The following is a 24,134-nucleotide window of genomic DNA, read 5'->3' on the forward strand; positions in this document are numbered from 1 at the left end:
AGGAATTCTCTGCACTCTGCTGTCAAATTTCTATTTGTTCCACGGCCAGTAAAGCTGTTTCTTATGACTAAAAATGATTAGTCAACATACAGCCAAGGGACAATGACAGTCCAACTGCTTGACCGACATGTGAGATGGGAGAGAAAGGACATTCAGGGAGGTGCCATGAAGATTATGTGCGCATTGTGGATATCATGATTTTAATCATTAGGAAATATTAATCATTAGGAAATATTTAATATCCAGATGTCAAGAAGCAACCAGAAAAGAATTAGACCTGAAAGTTTCAGATTCCAAAAGTTAATATACGATGGTCAAATTGTCAGCAGGGAGGCATCACTATTTCGACTGTGAGGTGCTATACACAGTGATAACTTTGCTAGCATTCATTTACAGCAGTTTACAGATCCTGCATTCATGTATCATGGCCTCCAATTTCTTCCATAAGCTGGTCGAACTGCATGGTTGGCGGCAAATGAACCAGAAGGTGGCCTCAAAGCTGAAATAATTGCTGCGCTTGGAGTGGCATATTTGTGAGAACCATTTTGATCATTCAATCTACCAGAAACATGAGACGGGGGTTCTTGGTTAGCAATACATCCAGACAGAGGCAGTCCTTGGTTCACACATGAAGAAAGGTCAGGATTACTCAAATTATCACTTCTACTCGTGGTTCAAAGTCGTGGTCACGGTCACGGTCACGTCCCGAACCGTTCCACATCAGTTTCGACATATCGGTCACGGTTTTTGACGAGATGCAAATTTTAAATCATTTAATATTCTAAAAATTGTGAATAATATTAAAAAATATGCTAAACAAAATAATAAAAATAGCAAAAGAAAATCTATAAAATGTAAATTTGCGAGTTGACTCGAGATGATTCGGCCGAGACTATTCTTTTCGCAGATTTCTCGATCGAGTTCTCGGTGATTTGACCGACTTTTCGACAAGTTAAGTATTTCAGAGTTATCTCATCCCGATATTATATCGGAGGGGTCCGTTCCGGTAACGACTCGACCGAGATTTTGAACCATGCTTCTACTCTTGGAAGCAGATTCTGAATACGTACCGGGAATACTAGGCATAACAGTATCATCAACTATCTTTCAATTGGAAGCTTGCTAGCTATTGACACATTGATAGACATGGAAACTGAAGAAAAAGCATTTCCACAGATGGTTCCAAAGTCGAACTCAGGAAGATCATCAAGCTCATCAATTGGCAGCATATGTTTCACGGCACTGGGTGGGAGAGGAAGGGACAATTTTGGGAATTCTGTTGCATGCATTAGCTTGCACAGATTTAGGAACACCATCAGAAGCAGCTTCCCTTTCCATAGGGCATAGGGTACCCCTTGGATGTCTGAGAAGACAGATTAAGATGTTTACTGTTTAGGTCTTTGGTGTGCAACTTGAATGGACGAACTTTCAGGAACAGTAGGAGTTGTTGACAATTCAGCTCCAGAAGATTTGCCGATGACAACTATCTTATCAGCAACTGTAATGCTTTCCATGCTTTGCTTGGTGGTGGAAGAATTAGATGGGGATAATATAGGCTCTTTAGTGTATGACCTGTTACGCTGTTTCGTGTTTGCAACAGAAGTAGTCGTTGTTTGATTCTTCCGCCACACTACACAACCAATAAAAGAGTCTGATTTGCCCTGAAAAGTTGTAACTCCCCTCAAGAACCCATATATTGCAAGAATAGTGAAAATTTTATCATTCTGAGGACAAATGTAAAGAGCCACCCCATCAGACAAATGTGCCAAGCCAACTCTCTCCCCTTCGTGTAATATTCTTCAACCTAATGACAGATAAAACAACTGCTGCTTCAATTCTGTGTAAGTTATGCAGTATAATTTTCAATACAGTACTTTATATTAAACCTACTTCAAAGCAGCAGAAAACTACCAAGAATCAGCATTAACTCTTTCACGCACTTAAGCTCTTTATCAGATGATCCCTCCTCAGCACAAATAGGAATTATCTGAAACAAATATAATATCATTTAGCATACAAATTGACAATACTGGCTTACTCCGGAAGTTCACATTTTTCACAAAGATATGTCAAACTAAGCATCAAATAAGTGAACACTTTGGGAATACAGAAAGCTGGGGCTCATATTGCAATTGGCAGGGTGGCAGTGTGGTTATTATGAACTAAACCATAACGATCCGCCAGGGAGACCCTACTCTTACGGTCTTACCATGACGTTGGTCACCCACGGGGAACACATTATTGACCATGCATCAGAAGAAAAACACTAGGTATCCTAATGCAAGTTCATGTTTACTCAACTGAAAATGTTGAAAGCACTCTTACAATACCCAATCAACAAGACAGATAACATCTTCTTATGTTATTTGACAAGCTTTGAAAGTTCCCAAACAAGAGCCAGCTAATCATTTGTTTCATTAGTCTTCAGCTTTAGCATATCAACTTCTTTTGAGATGGTGGAGAGCATTGACTTCAAAAACCTTCACAAGTAACGGCCTAACAGGCCCTAATTCCACTAGATCTTTACCTTGGCTAAGAAACAGCTATAATGCATTCTTAGATTCCTCAGATGAGGGGAGTTTCAAATATGAAGATGGTCCTTATCTGGCCTCATCTTACACAAAGTATTAGGTATAACCGTCATTTCAACGGTTTTCCACTATATTAAGTGTACAAGTTCCCATTTCTTTTTTTTGGTACGAAAGGTTGCAAGTTTCCATTTCTTACTCATATTCCAGTATTCCATTTTGGTAACAACTTAGAGATATGGAAGTGTAGTACTCTTTGCACTTCCCAACTTCTGTTGCAATTGAGATTACTTCTCTCTACAGATGTATATGTAGTTTTAAAGAAGGTAAATAGTAGTTAAGTTGCCCGCTTTATTGAAAACTGAAGATTATCATTTTCAGCAGTTAAAGACTATTTTCCTCGAGTTTCTTGAATTAAATAGGTGGGTTCTTCTAGGTCCTAATAATCCCTAAGATACAATATATTTTTTCCAAGGGCTAATCAAAGTCCTGGTATGCATGTCCTAAAGCTCAGGTAGGGCTTGTCAAGAATGTAATTAAGCACGTAAAATTCCTCTAAGTTTTTGACAATTTGAGATACTAAAGTCAAATTGCCATTATTACATCATTATCCTTGGATTTTCTCCATCACGTGTTGCATTTACCTTTGCATTTCACAATTCAATTTTCATGGTTATGACAATAGTGATGGTCATAATTTTTCTCCACCACGTGTTGTATTTACCTTTTCAATTTTCACAATTCAATTTTCATAGCTATGATAATACTATTTGTAATTATATTAGTAATTACAAACATAATGCTTTATATGCATGGATTGTACTACTTTCTTTGTGCTTTGCACTGCAGCACCAAATATCCCAGCGCATTTACCTCCCCACCCCAAATTAAAAAGCCAAAACACGAACCGGGGAAAATGGAAGATCCAAAGGGCACAGAAGTTTGTCTATCCAGATTCCCCGAAGCCTCTTGCCCTGTAAGTGAAACAGCTCACCTGCATATTTTAGAAAAACGCCTCTCCAAGAGCTAGATTGCTTTTGCAATTTCAGGGTATTTTTGCACCTTATAGAAGCAATTGGTTCCGGCTTCCATTCCTTTAAACTTAGATGTGAAACACATCACAGACTTGTACGTAATTGGCACTTGAATTCATCCACCAAGAAAATATTGAGGTGTCCATTCGAATTCATTGGATTTCGTTCGCGCTTTAAAATTTTGCTTCTAGTGAAGTAAGGCTGCAGTAAAATTTTGAAGGGTACCGTTACCTAATGATGGTAAATCAATCATTTAATGTTATGATTTCTGGTAAGAGAGTATTAACTTCTATGAGAACTTAGACATGGGTGTTCCCGTTTGGTTGGCTTCTGGCATTGCTCTGGTGGTTGTGTCAATATTTCCTCATTATTCTTCTATTTTCTTTGTGCATTTCCTTGGCAATTCAAACCATTAATTAGTACGTGCACATTTGCTTCATCGTTTCATGTGGATTTTGTGGTCTTGGTACAAGGAAAATCTGAATTTTAGTTGCTTCAAGAGTGCTCGAATTCGACAAAATGCATAATGCGATTGTGGCAGCGTAGGGACTGGCAAGAAAGCATGAGGATGCACATTATAGATTTGTTACAAGTACGTGCTTTGTTGAAAACAGAGAACCAAGTTTCACGGGCAATTTAGCCAGATTTTGTAGTTGGTGTAACGTGGTCCAAGTTAGCAAATGTGACTTATTATTGTTTCTGATGCAATGTGAGAGCATAATGTTAGATTCATAAGTAACGGATTATGTTCCACATTGGTCCGAAAAGTAGAGAAAGAACGATTAATATGTAAGTAAGGGTCCGAAACCTAATAATTTAAATTTTTTTTGTTAGAGTTGGGTTTCTGATTTACATATTGGGCTTTTTGGTGGGCTCTCTCGAAATATTTCTCTTTATCAAATTGGTATCAGAGTTTCAGGTTGTGAGACTGGATTACTCATGAGTAAGTGGATCCTTCTTGGAGTTGGGCCGGTAAAAATTTTCTTCTTAGTGGTGGACCAAAGTGCCAAAGAGTTTGATTGGTGTTGGACCAAGTGAGCCATGGGCAGGGGATCCGGTAGGATTATGTCCCACATTGATCCGAAAGATAGAGAAAGAACGGTTAATATGTAACTAAGGTCCGAAACCTAATAGCTTAAACTTTTGGATCACAGTTACGTTCCTAACTTCGCACCAACAATTTCAAAGATTCCGTCACACGTATTAGTTCCAACATTAACCTCATTCTTCTGTGCATAGAGCACCAGTAATTAGCGTCAAGTACAACAAGTATTTTATATTGAAAAGAAACTCAGAAGTTAGCATAAAGATGGTTATAACTGGTGTGGTATCGAGAAACGATCGATCAGGTATAAGTTAATTCTTTTGGAGTATCTTTTACCTCCTAAATTCATACGATTACCTTTCAGATACTCGATACCTTTTCTTGAAGGTCTAATATCCCTAGCTGGCTTCCAGAAAATAAATAAATAAAAAAATAAACAAGAATTTCCCGAGCTGTGATGTTATTTTGATCCCATGGCCATTCCTGATGTGTCTTGCTCTGGGATCAGACGATAGAGACATGGACAAGGTGAGCTTATACAGGCGCCCTTTACGAAATATAGGCTCCTGTTCTCTCCCCCTCCTCCGTCTCATTAGTAAATCACCTGGGATTTTCAGTCGCTTGATTTCTTTCTTCTACTTTTATGGTTGTTCTTTAAACGATGGGGTTAAACTTGGACAATGCAGAACCACCAAATCAACTGGAATACTAGACCTGATCATCTAATCATCTGATGGATGGAATAAACACTTGGAACCATTCATTAGACCAGGAAATCTGAAGCATTGGAATTTACTGCCATCACGGTCTCTGAATGTTGGACAACACATAGGACAAGAGTAATTAAGAGGCCCATGCCCCATGCAGCGCAACAATTTGTGGCTGGTACTTGTAAATGACCTCAATGGATTTACCCTTGTTTTGAGTTCCATTATTGTTCCCTCGTTCTCTCTATGGTGAACTTGGAATTTGCATTCTTGACATGGGAAGTTCCATTCCCTTCTATACCATTGCACCATGCAATTACTAATTTTTACCTCCAGCAAAAAGCCGCCTTCTCCTCCTACACTGCGTTATCCATATACTAGTAAATTCCCTCTTACAGTCGTTGTGCTTTTAAACTGGAAGTAATTCCAACAATTTCTTTACGAGCTTAATAGATATTAATGACTAATTCATGATCATGAGGTGCACTGTCCTTGTATCTAATCCTCTTCATTTAACAGTCCTCTGTGGCATGGCACCCTGTTTAATTGTTCATCAGTTAAGGGAATGTTTTCCGGTGCGAAGGCACAACCAATAAGACTGACGCGGATCTTTCAGAAATGTTGGAGAAAATTTATCAAAGAATTAGGACCCTTTTTTTTTCCGTCTCCTTTTAAGTTTTAACCATCATCTTTTCGGGGAATTTTTGATGTAGCTCCATAATAAGCTGTTACTTTGTTCCTTCTCAGCCATATGAGTTGCATTTCGTACTTATTATTCCGGTCTAGAGCAGAACATATACGGTTTCTTGTCCAAGTATTTATATTCACGCGACCCAATATTTACTAGTGGAAGAAAGAAAGATTGAGGACAAAAGTCGAGAAAGCAATATAGGAAAAAAAAAGACAAGAAATATAAGAGGACCTATCATATCAGGACGAAGTAAGCAGAATCACGGATGTGCACAAGGTTACAAAAAATGATTCAGCTACCAAATGTAACAGGCCCCCATTCAGGGATGAACACCCCACCCAAACACACGCACCATCATCAGCCTGGGTGAGTTGTGGGATGTGGTGGTGACCATATGTGCATGATGCCGATGCATCCACAACCTCTAAGCTGTACTCAGCCCCCTTCTGCCTCTACCCGGCCCATTTCAACTTTCCACATGCTGCTCTTGCTGTGCTGTTGTTTTAGCATTTGCCTCCAAAATTTCTGCTGCGAACTAGTCTGCTTTTGATCAATTGTCTGCCATGTGTTCTATCTAATTGTTGGCTCCTTTTCTGTATATGTAAACACTTCTGGCAAAAGATAACCATGCGAATATTGCAAATTCAGCTGTGCAAAGACGATCGTTTATAACAATCCTCCTGCTTGCATGAGCTCGATAATGCCGCATTTACATGGACACTAAACCTTCAAATATTTAATAATTGATGACGTCTCATTATTAGTCAAAATCTTGAGACACCAACCTCCTAAATTCTACATGATTGGCGTTAACAATTGCCAAGGATTTGTGGTCTTATAAAAGAAAACTCTACCCGCAAGTATTCATCTATGAATATCACTTCATTTTCTATGTATTGTCTCAGTCAAAAGGAGAAGCAGGGTTCATCCATAATTGATCATTTATGAGATTTCTTGCACCCGTGATTCCAGGGTAGTGTTCTTTCATTTCTAATTATTCCATTTCCACTTGACGGAGTACTAGTGCGCAATTAAGTGACAGGAAATACTACTTTGGGTACTACCAGAGCTTATTATAAGTACCATAAACATGAGAGTCCCTTCTGTACAGTAACATGGAAAACACTGAGCCGACTTATCAACACCTCATCGACGACAGAGACCAGAAATGACGTCTTCCACTAATTCTGTACTTGCTTTGTCCTTCAATGTTCATGGTTGAGCTGGAGAGCGGAGGTTTTTTGTTGGGGGGGGGGGGGCCTTTTTCACTCGCGATTAAGGTTCTCCAAACGCGCACTGGAATTGTTCCCAGCACTGGCCAGTCATTGGCAAGTATAGGGCAACCTGGACATGGTGAATGAAGCGCAAATTCTGAGCTTTATTTACTTCAAATTTTGACTGACTGGGCTTACACCGGCGCCGTCAACGGGCCGAACCAGCCTGAACTCGGCCCAAAAAGGCTAAAACTTATACTATTTAATTGGATTGGACAGAATTTGAGCTTAAATATTAGATTCGATTCAAATATGAGCTAAATTTGAATTTTATTAGACTCGGTCCAATTAAAGTCCAATCCAAATAATTAGATATTTAACTATATTATTTGTACATAACTAATAATAAACGTAATTTATAATTATGCATATTTTAACTTAAAAAATTAAGAGTATATAGATACTCATATAATTAAAAATACACAAATATTAAAGATATATTACATATAATTATTTTGGGCCGAGTCCTACTTAAGTTCGAAACTCTAATAATTTTGTGGGATCGAGCATGACGACTCATACAGTGGTGACCGCGAGCATGAAATCCCAAAATTCAATATCATTTTCAGGATCCTATCTCAGTCAGGCCATATATATATATATATATTTTTTTTTTTTTTTTTTGAAAACGCAGGACTAAGTTTATGCTACAAGGTACAACCTTGGATTACCTGACGCAAAAATATTTACATAAATCGCTAGCTGAGAGAAAAGGGGAAAATAAAAATAAAAATTCTCAAGCGACAGGCAATCTGCACATGCACGTACTTCTTGATCCCATGCATACCCAGAAACTTGCATACATAAAATTGATTTTTGATGCCATGTTGTATCTGTTAGACCATCTACTTTCTGGTGTTTGTGGGGATGCTGTGCGCAAAAATGGCCTTAGATAGATCGATTGTCTCTTTAGAGTGGATAGCGGGCCCAAGCTTCGCTGAGAAAATTGATAAATCAACTTGCTAAACAAAAGTTGGCATCCTTCTTGTGGCAGAAACAATTTTGATCTTGAATATTCTTAGTCGACATTATTATTCTTGCTTTAGAATAGGGATCTCCAAGCCGAATTATTGCACTGTTGTTGATCGTAAAACCACCAAAAAAATAAAAATAAAACATTATTTTATTTTATTTTTTAAACCAAACTTGTCAATTATAACCTGCAATATATCGTACGAGAGGTCTATTTTTGCAATTTATATACCGAAAAGCAATCTAAGTTGGCACATGCCTATGCACTTGCAAACAAATAAGTGATGTATCCATCCCCGCAGAAGTAACGTGGATTCACTGGTATTAAGATATTTGCGGAGTAACCAAGTATGGGCTCCCCATCGGCCGATGTGAACTGTCTGCCTGCCCTTTTTTTTTTTTTTTTGCCTTAAAAAAAAAAAAAAAAAAAACTGTCTGCTTAGATTTTGAAAGGCTTTGATCAATGATGATACGGGTCATAAAATGCGATGGACGACTGCATTAGCTCTGCTTCTTACATTAATTTCCTCCGTAATTTACGATTACAAAGAACTGCAATGGACGCCCATGCTTTTGCTCGTAGAAGTAGAAGTTTCATTAACAGAAGACACAAAGCTGAACTAGTCTAATTAATTTACGAAGTCAGTCTATGTTATAACTGGGCCCTATAAAATTGTTGCAATGCAATCGCATCCTCCTAGTAGTTTTAATTGGTTTCTGAACCGGTGAAGTGTATATCTAAACCCTAATTGAGTTCTAAACTCGGAGGAGTAACTTGTCCGGTAATGCTGAGGAAGAATTCAGCAGTAAAAGTTGAAGCCATCCATTTTAATGTATAGCTAGGGTATTTTGCAGCAGGATAGACCGGTTGTATGATGCAGTAAACTGCAGTGACAGTGGTAGATAAAAATATCGAATAGTAAGAGTGCAAGACTGATGCATGCATGTAGTTGAGGTCGAGGTTGAGGTTGAGGTTGAGGTTGAGGTTGAGGTTGAGAGGGTGAGTTTGCCAACTAGCACAATTTGGCAGTTGCCTTTGAGCCCACCCCATCTTCACGTGCTTTGCTTTAGGGTTGTTTTGTTTTTGTTTTCTCTCACTCACTCAATACTCTCGGACTCTCAGAACTGGTTCAATCATCAATCTATATAACATATATGATATCATTCATCTTCTGCAGTGTTAAGTGTTCACCAATCATCTTCCTCATTCCTCTTTCTTCTTTTCCACACAAAATCATGGATTCCTCCAAGATTACGGCTCTTTTACTCCTTTCTATGCTCCTCATTGCCTCTGCCAATCCTGTTGATCCTGACTGTGGCTCCTGCTCCCCTAAGCCCAAAACTCCTAAAGGTCCCATTACTCTCCCACCAGTTGTCAAGCCTCCTGTAACCCTTCCGCCAGTAACTCTACCCCCGGTGGTGAAGCCACCCATAACCCTACCGCCCATTGTGAAGCCACCAGTGACATTGCCACCGGTCACATTACCTCCAGTGCTGAATCCGCCAGTAACTTTGCCACCTGTGACACTACCCCCAGTCGCGAAGCCGCCAGTAACTTTGCCACCTGTGACACTACCCCCAGTTGTGAACCCACCAATCACCCTACCACCTATAACACTACCTCCGGTGACAATGCCACCAGTCACCACGAAGCCGCCAAAAGCAAAACCCTGCCCGCCACCACCGGTTAAGCCTAAAAAACCTAAGCAGGCCAAGTGTCCTGTTGATACCCTAAAGATGGGAGCTTGCGCGGATCTTCTTGGTGGAGTGATGCACATTGGTTTTGGAGATCCCGTTGTGAATGAGTGCTGCCCAATTCTTTCAGGGCTGGTTGATGTTGAAGCTGCCGTTTGCTTGTGTACAACACTCAAGCTCAAGGCTCTCAACCTCGAAATGTTCGTCCCAATTGCTCTCGAGCTCCTTGTTTATTGTGGGAAGACACCGCCTCCCGGTTACACTTGCTCTCTCTAGATTGATCTGAGTTGAGTATTCTTTCTCAGAGCAGGCCTCTCTATACCCCCACTTTTCGTGGTTATTCCTGCATTCTTTTGCGTTCTCCTTTCTTTTGGGAAAATTTGCTAAACTTTTTTCCCATGCTTATAAAATACTATATATATATATACATGTATAGCTTTAGATATTAGTATAAAACTCCGACTGCTGACATTTCTTTAGTGTTTCTTTGTTCTATGGTACATCCTATAATGCATGGTCAGGATGCATCGGTATCAGGTCTTGCATTTTTCCAGTTGGTCGGACTTTAAATAAGGATATTCGATTTCAGCAGTCTCAATAATTTTTTGGGAAAAGAGGTATCTGCTTTGGTGTACCTAATTAAGGGGAGGTCACTAGTAATTATCTAGCTAGCTTCAAGCGTTTTGTTTGGTTAACCAACGCAATCCTGATTCCTGCGCATGCATGGTAGTAATTGACTTCACTAATTCTTAAAACTACAGATGACAGAAAATCTCATGACGTACGGTTGATGGTCTTGCAGGTTAATTTGATTGATGCACAAATGTTGTCGACATGAGCGGATGTGATGCCAAGTCTCCAATTTGTTATCTCTTTCTCCTTTCTGTCTCCTTATCACCCCTACCCCGAACCCTTCTTTTTCACTGCTTTCTTTTTCTCTTCTGTTTGCTTGGAATTTGGAAGTGTTACTTTCGGCATTATTGTACACCCATTCATTAAAATGAAACTGTATTCATGTGTGCTTTCGTATTATTGTGTCGTAGGCAAGGAATTAATTGATGAAGATGGATGCTTTTATCAGTTTATTGTGGTTCCTCAGCTTTCCCATTCATTTTTCCTCTCGTAAAGGATGCGTTTTAGCTGATTGTACTCTTCTTTTTTGTTAGTCAAATTTACCTGATTGTACTCTGGCTAAACAGAAATGCATGCACGTACCAATTATGGAATCGATGGTACTTCATTTCTGTTTTTGCTTTTGTAAGCGCTCCAATGGGCGGGGGGAGATGTGTATCGTTATACAAATGTATCGTTGCTGACAAAAAAAAAAAACACTCCAATGGGCGGAGACGTGTACCAATTACCAATTATTATCAGCCGACGAATATTGTGAAAAATATGACATATTTGCAGTCAATAACAAAGCATTAATTCCTCAGAAAAAATGAGAGCCTTAATTTCTTTTATACAAGGACAACACAAGTCTCACCATTTAGTCTTTCTATATGAGAAATTTTAAGTCTTGGGTTCAAATTCACTGATCCCTCCTCTTCACTTCTTAAATATCACTCTTTTCCTTTTATTTTTTCTTTTAAATCTCACCATTAAGGTTTCAATTTCAGGCAGGTAATAGTTCTATCAAAGCTGTGACATTTTCATATTTCCAAAAAGGAACAAGAAAAGTACGGACAAGAGGACTAATCAAATATTTTCTCCCTTTATCCCATTTTGATAGTTCTAGTTTTTTTTTTCACACAGTTTAAGAAAAAATAATTAACTTTGTTGGAAAAAACAAATTTAGATTGCTATTTTCCTAAAATACTCTTACATTAAATAAAGTTGACTTTTTATATATCAATATGTTTTGAAAAATCTAAATGCATTAAATGGGGTAGGTTATATTCAATGCTACTAACAATCTATATTGAATAAGGTAGTTTATAACAATAACAACTTACATTGAATAAAGGTATTTTAGAGAAATTAAAAGACAACTATATTCTTCAATTGGAAAGTGGACTACAATTTGGGACAGAAAAAGGAAAACAGGACTATCAAAGTGGGATGGGGGGAGTAATTTGCAAGCTCAAATTAATTTATGGTATTTAGAGCACTTTGCAATTCATACTTCCACTTTTGACGATTTTTCCGTGGCCAAACATTGTTGCTGTAACTTTTGATCAATTCAGAAAATGTTTCAGCCATCACTAGAATTCCATTAAAACTTATCAGGCGAAGTATTCTTGGCTCAGTCCACGATAACCTTCCTCAATAATTGTTTAGCACCGGTGACAAGAACTTTTCCGCTCTAAGTGAAATTAAGTAGTCCTAAATAGAGGAACACTTGGGTTGGATGGTCAGGTGAAAAAAATTATAAGTAAAAGGTTCAGCGTCTAAAACCGCCGACTCTTAAAAAAAAAAAAAAAAAAAACAGAGAGTAATCCTAAATATGAGCGGTTGCATGATTTATTTATCGACTCAAACCCCTGCTATAATTTGACTGAATTTGTCGTACATTTCGGCTCGAAGGGGCTTGTTAATGATTAGTAATAAAAAGTTTTCCTCCTGCAAAGTGCTTTGAACTCAATGTTAGCAAGTCTGGCCTTCACTATTTGCACGCTAGAATTCAAGTTCACTGCTATTGTTAAAGTTTACCTCAGAGCTATGATAAGAATATTATAGTGAATAATAATGCGTATTTTCTTTAAACAAATCTTCGGTGGTGGCTCAAGATTGTAGTGGTTGCTCCCTTTCCGTTTTCGCTTTGACTCGACAGCTAAAAATTATAGATCCCGAAATAACACGCTACTATCCACAGTGAACACTGAGGACTAATCGCATTAATCTGTTACAAAAGAACGACATATGATTAGAGACCCGATGGTTCACATCCGTTCATTTCCAGGCCCCCTTTTGGCTGATTTGTCTATTTACACATTAGATTGGTTGTGATTTCAAGTGTACGAAGAAGCAGTGTCTATTAGAAAAATTCAAAACAATTATCAATTAGTTTAAGGTGGCAATTACTGTAGGCGGACACAAGCAATTGCTGTTGCGAAGTGGTAACTCTAGATTAATAGTAAGCTAATTAGCCTAATTACCATTGAAGAGCTAATAATTTTTCTATTTTCGTGTTGTATACAAAAATGAGAATTTGGACCCTCCCCTATAAAGTTACATGTGAAGGACCATCATCATCTATTGACCTTTTTCTAATGAACAACAAATGACCTAAGTTGCCAAATGAAAGGTGAAAATCTTTGCCTATCAAAAAGGAAAAGAAAGGAAAGCTAAAAGACATTTGCTTCACTACAGCTGATATGAAGACCACTACCTAACAAGAACATCCACACTAAACTGAAAATTTCTTTGATTCATCTCTCAATGACACATTCTCTACAAATTCAAAGCTGAACTACGTTAGGCTCTAAAACACAATCACCTGAATCAAAACTACATCTCAAATCTTTTAGGTGGGCATCTGAGACAATCAAATAATCTCAGCTACACCACCTATTACTACAGCCTACCAAGGAAAATTTTTGAGAAACAAAAAAATCGAAAGTTAAAAACTTATTTCCTGATTTGAACTATATATATGTTACAAATCCTCCCTTCAAAGGATTGCTAACCTACCTGCTGATTCGAATTAAGAAATAGGTTGAATAAAACTGACAAGAACCATCAATACAACCCGGACCATCAACTAGAGCCATCCAGCGTCGATCTACCAGGAAGGAATCTAATACGATTACACTGTTTCAACTTGGCAAGAGCATCTTGTGTCTTCCCCTGCAGAAGATCCAAGTAAACAGTAGCAAGAATAACGTGGGGACTGTTTAGTGCCGAAGCTGTCGCTTGCATAACATCTTGGACCAGCCCAGGATCCCCCAGTTCTGCGGCCAGGAGAGCTAAATTAGCACAAATAGTTCCACGAGCTTCTTCAGGCTTGAGGAACGTAAAACCTTGAAATTCATCAGAAGACGATGCATTAACAGATGAAGGCCCACCATTCGGTTCCTCAAAATCCACTATCTTTTTCACACTCCACTTTTCCAAATCATCTTGGCTGTATGGCAGTTGAACATTGCTTCCACCAGTCACATAGACGGACAAATGCTCAGCAGCTTCCTTTGGCCGGTTCAGCAGGCATAGAGCTTCAGCTTCATACAAGTGACCCAGAAAGACGTATATTTTGGAACACTCGAAAAGTTTCAAAAGAGACTTTGCTGTTGACAAAGCCTTTAGTGGGTTTTCTAGTTCTAACTCTACGTATGCCATATCAGCTAGAAGAGCTTGTTCGATCATTTGGTTCTCTTTCCTACAAATATCTTCATAATCACTCACAGAGTTTAGCAGAGAAGTGTTTTGACCATTTCCACCCTTTTGCTCTTTTACCTCCCCATTTGTGTTGGCCTGCCCTGAGCCTACTGCTGCATTCAATAATTTTGGATCACCACCTGCTAGATTCTTGTAGTTTGTGGCCTTGGAAGACGACGAGTCTCCTGATTCACTTCCTTCAGCAGCAGAATCAGAAAGCAAACCAGACTTCAAATATTTTGAATCAGAGCTTTCAAGCAAGTGCAATGCATTTAAAAGACATTGCCGAGCAAGGGACATTGACAACTCGGGCAGTCTACCGTTGCCGAAAGAAAAATCATCTCTCCCAACAGAATCAAACTTCCCAGTTCTTGAAACCCCATCTTCCAGTGCAAGTTGCCTCCATTTTCCCTTACCAACAACATGAACTTTAACATCAGAGCCATCAGATGGACTAGAGTAATTGGACTTCAAAAGCCCCTTCTCCAGTGCCATAAGGCAGCACTCCGCAATTCTCAGCCACAGGAGAGGCCTGTTGTAGTAAGTTAGACCAGCCTTGTAAAAACATTGAGCAGCATGTATTGGTTTCCCACAAGACAAGAGCGACAGACCAGAGTTATATGCCATCTGCCAAGACTTAACCTGTGAGAAAGTTGCTAGCTTTACAGGTTTCTCCTTCAACAAAGTTGACCTGTAACGCAATGCTTTGGAAAAGAATACACTTGATGCGTGATATTTCCCAAGACGATAAAAGATGCAGCCAAAGTTGTTGTAATACATGCTAGAAATTCCGATTTCTGTTAGATTACTTGATGCCATCAAAAGCTTGCACGCTTTACGGTGATTTCCCCGAGCATACTCAAGCTGCGACTTCAGATAAAGTGCCCATGTATAATCTTTGCCGCGCGCTATATTCATAGCCATCTTAACTTCACGCTTAGCTGCCTTGATATTTCTGGTAAGGAGCAGAAAACTGACTTTGTAAAGATGCAACTTAAGCCTGAGATCAACCGTTGAGATAGAATCGTCAGTTTGAGTCCTTGAAACATCATTTGAAGATTGGAGACTAGATGGTCTTGGCAGATTCTCTCCACCAATATCCAGGGATGATAGTAACTGCAATGATTCATCCTCAAGTGCCTCTTCTGATAAAGTTCTAGATAACGAACTTTCCAAAACATTTGCAGAAGAAGCTGAATCAGAATTTGAGGCACCAGGAATTGTAGCAGAAAATGAAGCAGATTTTGACACCATAGTAGGTTGATGCAATGAGCTTCCATTATCTACTTGGTTGGTCATGCTATTAGCACAAAATACTTTCTCCACATAGCTAATCACATCCTAAACAATACAAATGACAACTGAATGAGTATACATAAGTAAATATTTTTAGGATAGCTTTAATGTGTACATTATCAGATATTACAAGAAAAGAATAAAAGGGTATTGTAACCATTCAAAACTACAATTAAACAACTACTACCAAAATTTGCAATAAATGCAATATATATCAACAGGACTAAATAATAGCATGGTATAACAATCAATACTACCGTGTTTGGAAGCGTCCCATTTTCAGTATGGTAAACAAGAAGCATCACAACCACTTAACTTCCAACTCCATGTTGAAAACAATGAAGCAGTCCTTAAATCAGTTGCGAGACTAAAAAGAAATAAAATTTCACTTACTATTCTCTTTCCTCCCTTATACCAGTCCAAGACTTGGCACTTTTGGCTCCCATCCCATTATGTATTTCTCCCGTGCGAATTGAAAGCATAAACTTCAATAGCTCTACCACATTAGTTGGTGCAAACACAGTATCAGGGACAACATGGTAGCCTAAACTTAAAATTGCCTTAGCCAGTACAGCACCACTCAGGGAGAAGGGATCAGGGCAGAAAGAACAATGACCATATCAGACCAGGATGTGTCAACAAGGATAAGTACCCATGCAGGAAATTAACTGAAAATTGCTTGACCAGTCCAACTTCTCTTGTGAAAGCATTATCCAAGGAGCAAAAGCCTTTAGATTATTAGAAGACTAAGAACTTATAAGACTATCTTCCCATGTTTATGTGAAGTAAAACATACAGACGTTAAGATAGTCAAGAAGACTTTGTATCAAGACTGGCCATATTATCCATAGAGGCGTACACTGCATATGCTCAAAAATATGATATCTGGGAAGTTCATCCACATTACATTGGAATGTCCAAGACAAAATAATTTTAAATACCAACCACATTCTATCACTAATTATCTTCTGATCCACCACCACCTTAATATGATTCTCTAACCTCTTTATCCTGGTAAGTATTCCTCTCCAAAAGCATCAAGAGTAAAGATGAGTCTCAGTCAAAAAGTATGCCCCATTAAAAATTGGTATTGGTAAGGATAGTCCATTTCTTTATGCAAAATCAATGCTTTAATATGATTTTACTTCCCCCTTGCTAAACCCAAGCAGCAGGGGTATCATGCAATGTACTCAGTTTCTCCTTTCAGTTGAATTAAGATCACAAGACAGGAAAGACAAGGAGAATTAGCATTCATACACATTAAGGCTATGTGACACCTTGTAATCTATGATTCAGCTAAATTGGCCCAAATACTCAAAAAGACCATACAAGAACATTAGCCTTCCTGCATACAAGATGGGATCCACCAAGTGCATCTCAACAAAGGACAGCTAAACTACTTTTTGAGAAAGTAAATTTCCAAATTGTAAATCAAAGATACAAGCAAGAGGCATCAATTAGTTCAAAGATTTTATAACCAAGAAGATAAAGTAGAGAGAATCCATGATATGAAAAACCACTTCTGAGAACTCATAATATAGCAAACTATTCCCTAAGCACTTGATTAGTAACCCACCATAGGGAAAGTCTTGTCATTGACAATCATAGATACGTGCATTTCTAGATTTAATCAATCAATCAAAACCTTCCTAGGATAAAATGAAATCAATCCTGATGCAACACACACTTGTGCGTTTGAATATATAGATCCCTAAAAGATTTACACAAAAATTTCAAAGTTTTAGAAGGATATTTTTTCTTTTGACAAGTGAAACACAGTAGTATTAACATAAAGCTTTTTATCTTTTTCATAGTACCATATTGATCCCATCTTCATTGGCGACTTTGACCAACACACAGTTTAAGAGCGCTGCTCTATGACATCTATACTGGTAATTTTTTCCCAAAATATATGAAGTTAACAATCTAGATCCAACTTTCAATAGTCCTTGATGCTAAAGCAGCCTTATGACGGATTCATGAAACTTGACTATAGTATTTGACTCTAACAGGGACAAAATTTTCAAGATAACTAGAAAAGGAAATGGTGGCAAATGAAAAGCATAGACATTCAAGTTCACATTTATCCATGAAACACAGTTTTTCAACCAGGCAAGAGATTCTATTAACTTTTCAGGAGATTCTGCCCTCACCGCTAGATGAGCATATCTGGCCTCCATAAGATGCATATGGGTCTCAAATGGTATCCATATAACTTACTTTGACTTTTTCCTTCGTCGTGTCAATACTAGATCAAATGAGATCTGGCTAACCAACTTCTAAGACAGGTATAATTATTATTAGCTAAACAAAGAGCATGAGTTATATACTCTGCAGAACAAAGGTTGTATGGCTTCTCTCAACCTACTCAAGTCCAATTCATATGGACCTCTTAGAGGTTAAAATCATACTAAAAAAAGAGGATGCGTAATATATTCTGCGGAGGCAAGGTTGTATGATTTCCCTCAACCTAGGCGCAATCCATGTGGACCTCTTGAAGGTTAAAATCATACTAAATAGAAGTTAAGACCATACCAAAAATTTACAGAGGCATCTTATCTTTTTATACAGAAAAAATGAGCTTTGTGAAGAACTCAGCAAAGGTTGGTCTATCTCCTCTCTTTGTTTGTCATCTATCTTTTTCCCTTGTCTATCATCCAAACTGGCGCTATAGGCATAGAATATGTCTGTGCTTATTCAACATATATGCTAGTTGTAGGTAATTTATCTGAAACTTTTTCTTCTTATTTTGTTTCATTTTACTCCAGGAACTTATTGTGGTTAAGATCATAAGGGAGAAAAAAGTAACTAACAAAAGAGCATGTCTACAAAAGAAAGAGGAGGTAATTCTAAAAGCAGAGCTCCTCTTTTGTATAATTATATTAGATGGTTTTTACACTTGTATTTTATACGAAGTATAATTAAGGAATGGAGAACAGCATGCTCCAAAGTGGAAACCAAGCATTCCTTTAGAGTCCCTGTTAATCAGTACCAAGAACCACATTCGTCCAATTAAGCCCATACTAAATCTTTGCACGAAGCAAACAAGTAAATCAAGCAGAACTTACAGCAGATCTAGATGCATGGTTCGAAAATAATGCTACATCCAGCAATAGAAGGCAAATACGTAGAGCTGTCCCCTGCAAGTATTCAGAGATTAATCAATGAAACTTAAAAAAGAAATAAGACAACATCTATTCCACAAATAATTACCTCATCTATGGGTTCAATATTTTGATACAATGCATCCAAAATCCTGTATGATTTTGCATATTCATGGAGATGGAACCAGATGACTGCCTGAGAATAATGTAATGATTCAGATTAACACCACGCACACAAAAACATTCCACAAACAAGAAACCCACAGAGCCAAGATAATAGCTGTTCATTCCATTCAAATGAGCATACCGTGTTAAATATTGTAACCGAAGTATCAAATTCATCAGTGTAGACAACAGGCAGGCTACTTGTGACAGAATATGAATTTGATACATTACTATTTCCTTTACTTCCAACTGCAAGTCTACTAGTGCTGCCGACTGACTCTGTTTGTTGTTCCTCAGATGCATGAGCAAGTGCTTCACTTCGTTTCTGAAAATAAAACCAAAAAAAAAAAAGAAAAAGTGAAGTAACTAGAAGTAAGAATCGGACAGAGATAGTTCAGACCCGGATTAGTGTGGCACTGTACAACAACTACCCAATTCCAAGTTTTCTGGACCAATGTACTCCTAAAATTTGACAAGTGTAGATCGATTTCATATGTGCTATCCACTATCCCTTTCCTTTTCTTTGTCCTTTATTCCTCAAATTACTTGCAAAAGCTTAAACATGTATACTCAAACTTCTAATTCATATCTTGACAGAAAAATACGAGAGACCGTAACATAAGATTGGAAAGTCTCTCATCAGAGAATTGATATAGGAGAATCCATAAAGCATAGAAAAAGAAAACAGCACAACCAATGCTTACCATGGATGATCAACTATCTTCTGCTACTTCATCCAATCAAAATTCTTATCACAGCCACTTAGAAGAATAATTTTTTATTGAATGACCATTTAACTTACTTCACAGTCAAATACAATATCATAACACACAATCCAACGGTAGCAAAATGCTAGCCCACAAAAACCTTTCAAGCATCCGTTTGTTGACTGACATATCTTTAACATTGAATAAAGGTTCATAACGTGATAATAAACTACACAGATATTTATAGGTAGAGAATAACAAAAGCAAATGCAACATAAATAAAGCATGAAAATATCATCTCCAATTAAACCAAAGAGCAGAACAAAAACTTCTGTCCCAACCTTAGATAAATAAAATCCCAAAGAAATATGTCAGCTATACAACTTACAAAACACTGGAAAGTCATTATAATAGAGAATGGAATAACAATTATTGTTGAATTAGATACATGTGAAAAAAAAAAAATAAAGTTCACAAAAATAAGTGGCAGCAACAAAGACCATCATTGAAAAGGCAAGAAAACCTCTTGCAATAAAAATTACTAAAAATGCAACTCCACATCAAAAGAAACACAATCAAATCTGAAGAATAATTCAAACTCGAACTTCCACCCAGGAATTCCCAAGACTGCATACAGGTCTAATTTCCCAAAAACATGTCAAATCTGGCTCTTGAAGGTGACACAAAGATGCTTCCATACACTCCAACAAAAACATAAGTATTCAAACCTGATTCTCAAAATGATATGAAATAGTTATTCCTGAATCAGATTTAATTGAGCTTAGCTAAGAAGTATATGTGACGTGGAGAGGTGAAATATCATTTTTCTCAAGCAAAAGGATAATCCTTTTATATAAACAAACGTTCAAAATTGGAGCAAATTAAAAACTGCCGTGTTGTCACCAAAAACTCTCATGTGCTTAAATTATCAGAGGTTTGGCCCGACGTGCTACAAAGAAGACAAATGGAATTCACTGATTTAGCAAAGGATTAGAAACGGTGCATGAACCCAATACAGAAACCTAATTGAGTCCAAAACTGAAAAAATATACACACACATATGCACAGACAAATAAAGACTCCGGAAACTACTATATGAATTTTAATTCTACTCAGGTCATCGATCCAGGATCTTAAAACCAACATCTGATTGCCGAAAAATGCATTAGGTTAGGAAGTATGATCTTATAGCACTTCTATCGTAAAAGTTCTGAAAAATAAATGCCAATAAGATGGAAAGCAGAACCTTGCCAAATATCATCCGAGCTCCTAGTTAAAGCTCTAGTGAACTCAAACGTCCCAGCTGATATTTATGATTGCACATTCCTTCCCACAATAATGCCAATTCTTTACAAATTGTGCCAACACAAGAGACGCAAGCTCATAAATCCAAATATTGTCAATTGACAACATGGCATGTCTAGATGGAACTCTTGGAATGTCTAGATGGAACTCTTGGAATGTCTAGATGGAACTTTGGGAAAAAGAAGCCCAGCAAAAGGATAAATCAATCCACTTTCATGTACGACTACTTAAAAGAAGTAAAGCACCATACGAAGGCATACCTTAACATTATTGAGTTCTTCAAGAAGCTTCTTAGGGTCTGAACAACCATCTTGAAAGTATTCCGCAATAGCAATGTTGTGAAGAATCTATAATCAAGGATATAGAAAAGTAGGATAATGAATACATAAGCCCTATACGAGACAAAAACCAAACAATCATAAAAACTAATCTCTGTTGACAGAATCTTAAAAATTCTGACTTCCAATTAGCAAACAATGGCTCTTAAAAGATTACATGCAAATTTTCATGTCTATATATCTTCACATCTTTGTAGAAAACCACCCAACAGAAAAACACAGACTGAAGTTTCTTAATTCAAGTACAAAGTAACAGCGGGATATTATGTTTGACCACCAAAGAATGCACGACTAATCCCAATGTTATTCTAGTTAACAAAAGGAACATCAAAAGGCCAAAGAATCTTTTCTAGGGAATTACACCATCAAAGATGTCTGCCAACTAAAACATTGTGTGCAAAAGGTGAACACTCGAGTCATGATTTGACAAATCATGTTGTTCAATTGCTTGTGCTGTTAATTTAGTGTGAGCACTACACAAGGAATTGAATCCTGTGTTTATCCTTTCCTCAAGATGTAAAAGATTGCCATCACTTTTATGTAACAGCGAATTCCAGCAGAGAGTCTATTACCAAAGACGACTTATTACAGTTGTATCCACATTAACAAGAAGAACAAAACGATAGGATTCAATCCCCAAATTACATCAAGATCATTCTTCTCAGACAAAATAAATGAAACCATCCAGCAGTCAGTATCCAAAAATCCAATCAGGAGGTAAGGACAAACAGCCCAACTGCCTTGCTAGTAAGTTCTCGGCAAGAATCTATGTAGTGGTCCCCAACTTTTATATCTGAAGAAAGCCATTAAACGAACCATTCTTGGAGACAAAGATAAATAGAAGTAAATGTGAAAATACCGCCATCCTATGTTACAATACAGGCCAGTAGCTATTCAAGAACCTGTACAACCATCATCAATTGGCTCCAGGTAAGCAAAAAAACACAACCAGGTAGATTGGGAAGAATATACATGGGCCAATATAAGAACCTCACAGAGTTATGACAACCATCAGTCTAGAGGGTGCCATTAGAAAGCATAGCACAAAGTAATTCTCTCAAGGACAAAAAATTGAAACATAAAGAATCTCAAATTCCTCCAAAAAGGAACATCTTACAGACATAAGTTAGCACGACACTCGTCTTTTTCCCAAATTTATTCCTCTTACAATCCTGGTATCTTTCCAGAGCTCCAAGAACACAAGCTGAACCAGCAACTTCAAACTACTGCTGAGAAACAGACATGTTCAAGCTGCCATCTTCATTCTCAAGCCTTCAAAGGCCAATATAACCAATCATCAGAATTCCACCTCCATCTGTCTCCCAAGTTATCACAATCCACCACAACTCCCAACTATTATAAGTGCATCTGTCTTTTATAACGGATACAACCTTAGACCTTGGCGATAGATATTGCAACAAAATATGAAGTCTGACCTCAGAAATTGCTTCTTTAATAATTCCAACAGCAAGCTGCTCTTGGCAAGCAGTCGCATAAATAATAAAAAAAAAAACTAAAATGTAAACTTTCACGTTCAATAATCCTCTGAATGTGCCAAAATAAATATATTCCACGTCAAAAACTAATCCAAATCGTAATTCACTTCCACAGACACTAAATAAAGAACCAAACTTAAAAAAAAAAAAAACTCTAAAATGTAATTAAAGAAGAGAAAGCTTCATAAAAGTAACATACAAAAGCCAAAAATTAAATTAACCTTCGGATCGTCCTCTTTCTTGTGCAAGAGCTGCTTCAACACACTGACACACTCCGCAAATTTCCCGGCCTGGAACAAGAGAGCCGCCTCCTTAGCAAGCCCCGCAGCTACTGAGAGAGCCACGTCATCCTCCATCGACCCTCGCAGAGAAGCAGCGGCCGTGGGCGACAAAGCACCATCTCTGTTATTGCTACTAACGTTATTATTGCTATCCCCAACCATGATTGCCGGCGACGACATCGACGAAGAAGAATCCATTTCACACTCACAGATCGACTTCAAGAATTAATAAAACTAATTACAAAAAAAAAAAAAAAGTACCAGCAGCTAATCCAAAAACCCTAGCTTTCTCTACTTAAAACCCCTCCGTCCCCACTTACTCTACTTTATTCCCCACATTTGAATCTAAATTGCGAAGATTGAGCGATAACCAGACCAAAAAAAACCCTAGAATTTCAAATTACGGACAGTAAAAAGATAAATCTTTCTATATCTGTATATATGCACGGGCGTATTGGAAGATTGCGTATTGATTGAGACGGGTTGATTTTGCGAGAAAATAGAAATGGATAGAGAGAGAGTGAAAAATCTAGAGAGAGAAATAACGAGGGGCGGGGAGGGGGTGTTGTTATACTGAGAGTTAATCACTTGATTTTCGGCTCGGGTGGGCCGGGGCAGGGGGTGGGGGGTCTCCCCGTATTGACATGAGCCATCTTGTTATTGGTATTCAGTGTTATGGTGCAGCTGCGGAGTAGGAAGGTGTGGGCGTGGACTTTGTTGGGGCCGTTGGATGGAAGAGAAAGTTGCGATTTGGGTTTGATTTGGAATGATCGGACGGTGTAAGAAACCACAGTTTTTTGTCTGAAACAGGAAATGTTTTGCACTGTTTATGGTACTTGAGATTTTGGAGCCATCTTTTTTTTTTTTTTTTCTTTTTCTAAAGGATGTACGCTGAACACTCGTTAATAGATCTAAAATTCACCTTATAAACTTATTATATATGTATATATAGTAATAATTATTATTCTTTCTTGAATTTATATATTTTTACTATTTAATTTTACCTACCTTCTTTTTTTTTGTATGTATATAATTTCTCTAATTAATTAATCTCATATTTTTTAAAATATGACACCTGAAAGTATATTTTAACGTGCGTTCATTTTTAAATAGAAGGAAAGATATAGGCTTATTTTAAATAGAAGGAAAGAAATGTGTGACAGCAGGGATGACCCTCCG

The 24,134-nt window shown here is 37.8% G+C and overlaps 2 protein-coding genes across 2 annotated transcripts; one reads left to right on the forward strand and one right to left on the reverse strand.

Moving 5' to 3' along the window:
- The first annotated feature begins 9,363 nt into the window (after positions 1–9,363).
- Positions 9,364–11,026, forward strand: LOC113692188 (uncharacterized). Its single transcript, XM_072052552.1, has 2 exons — positions 9,364–10,232; positions 10,749–11,026. Exon 1 carries the CDS (start codon positions 9,407–9,409, stop codon positions 10,220–10,222), a length of 816 nt encoding a protein of 271 aa, XP_071908653.1. The 5' UTR covers positions 9,364–9,406; the 3' UTR covers positions 10,223–10,232; positions 10,749–11,026.
- Positions 11,027–13,296: 2,270 nt separating this feature from the next.
- Positions 13,297–23,423, reverse strand: LOC113693765 (uncharacterized). Its single transcript, XM_072052553.1, has 6 exons — positions 22,896–23,423; positions 21,101–21,187; positions 18,971–19,153; positions 18,773–18,859; positions 18,628–18,699; positions 13,297–15,604 (listed from the first exon to the last, which is right to left on the reverse strand). Exons 1-6 carry the CDS (start codon positions 23,151–23,153, stop codon positions 13,646–13,648), a joined length of 2,646 nt encoding a protein of 881 aa, XP_071908654.1. The 5' UTR covers positions 23,154–23,423; the 3' UTR covers positions 13,297–13,645.
- Between the last annotated feature and the right edge of the window lie 711 nt (positions 23,424–24,134).

This window comes from Coffea arabica, chromosome 6c (assembly GCF_036785885.1).
Source record: "Coffea arabica cultivar ET-39 chromosome 6c, Coffea Arabica ET-39 HiFi, whole genome shotgun sequence".
NCBI lineage: Eukaryota > Viridiplantae > Streptophyta > Magnoliopsida > Gentianales > Rubiaceae > Coffea > Coffea arabica.

Excerpts from the sequence above, each read along its gene's own strand:
- LOC113692188 (XM_072052552.1), top strand. The coding sequence starts at position 9,407 with ATGATATCATTCATCTTCTGCAGTGTTAAGTGTTCACCAATCATCTTC.
- LOC113693765 (XM_072052553.1), bottom strand. The coding sequence starts at position 23,153 with ATGGATTCTTCTTCGTCGATGTCGTCGCCGGCAATCATGGTTGGGGAT. Across the intron at positions 21,188-22,895 it reads AGAAAGAGGACGATCCGAAG|ATTCTTCACAACATTGCTAT; the intron begins GTTAATTTAATT and ends CCTTGATTATAG. Across the intron at positions 18,860-18,970 it reads CGGTTACAATATTTAACACG|GCAGTCATCTGGTTCCATCT; the intron begins GTATGCTCATTT and ends CATTATTCTCAG.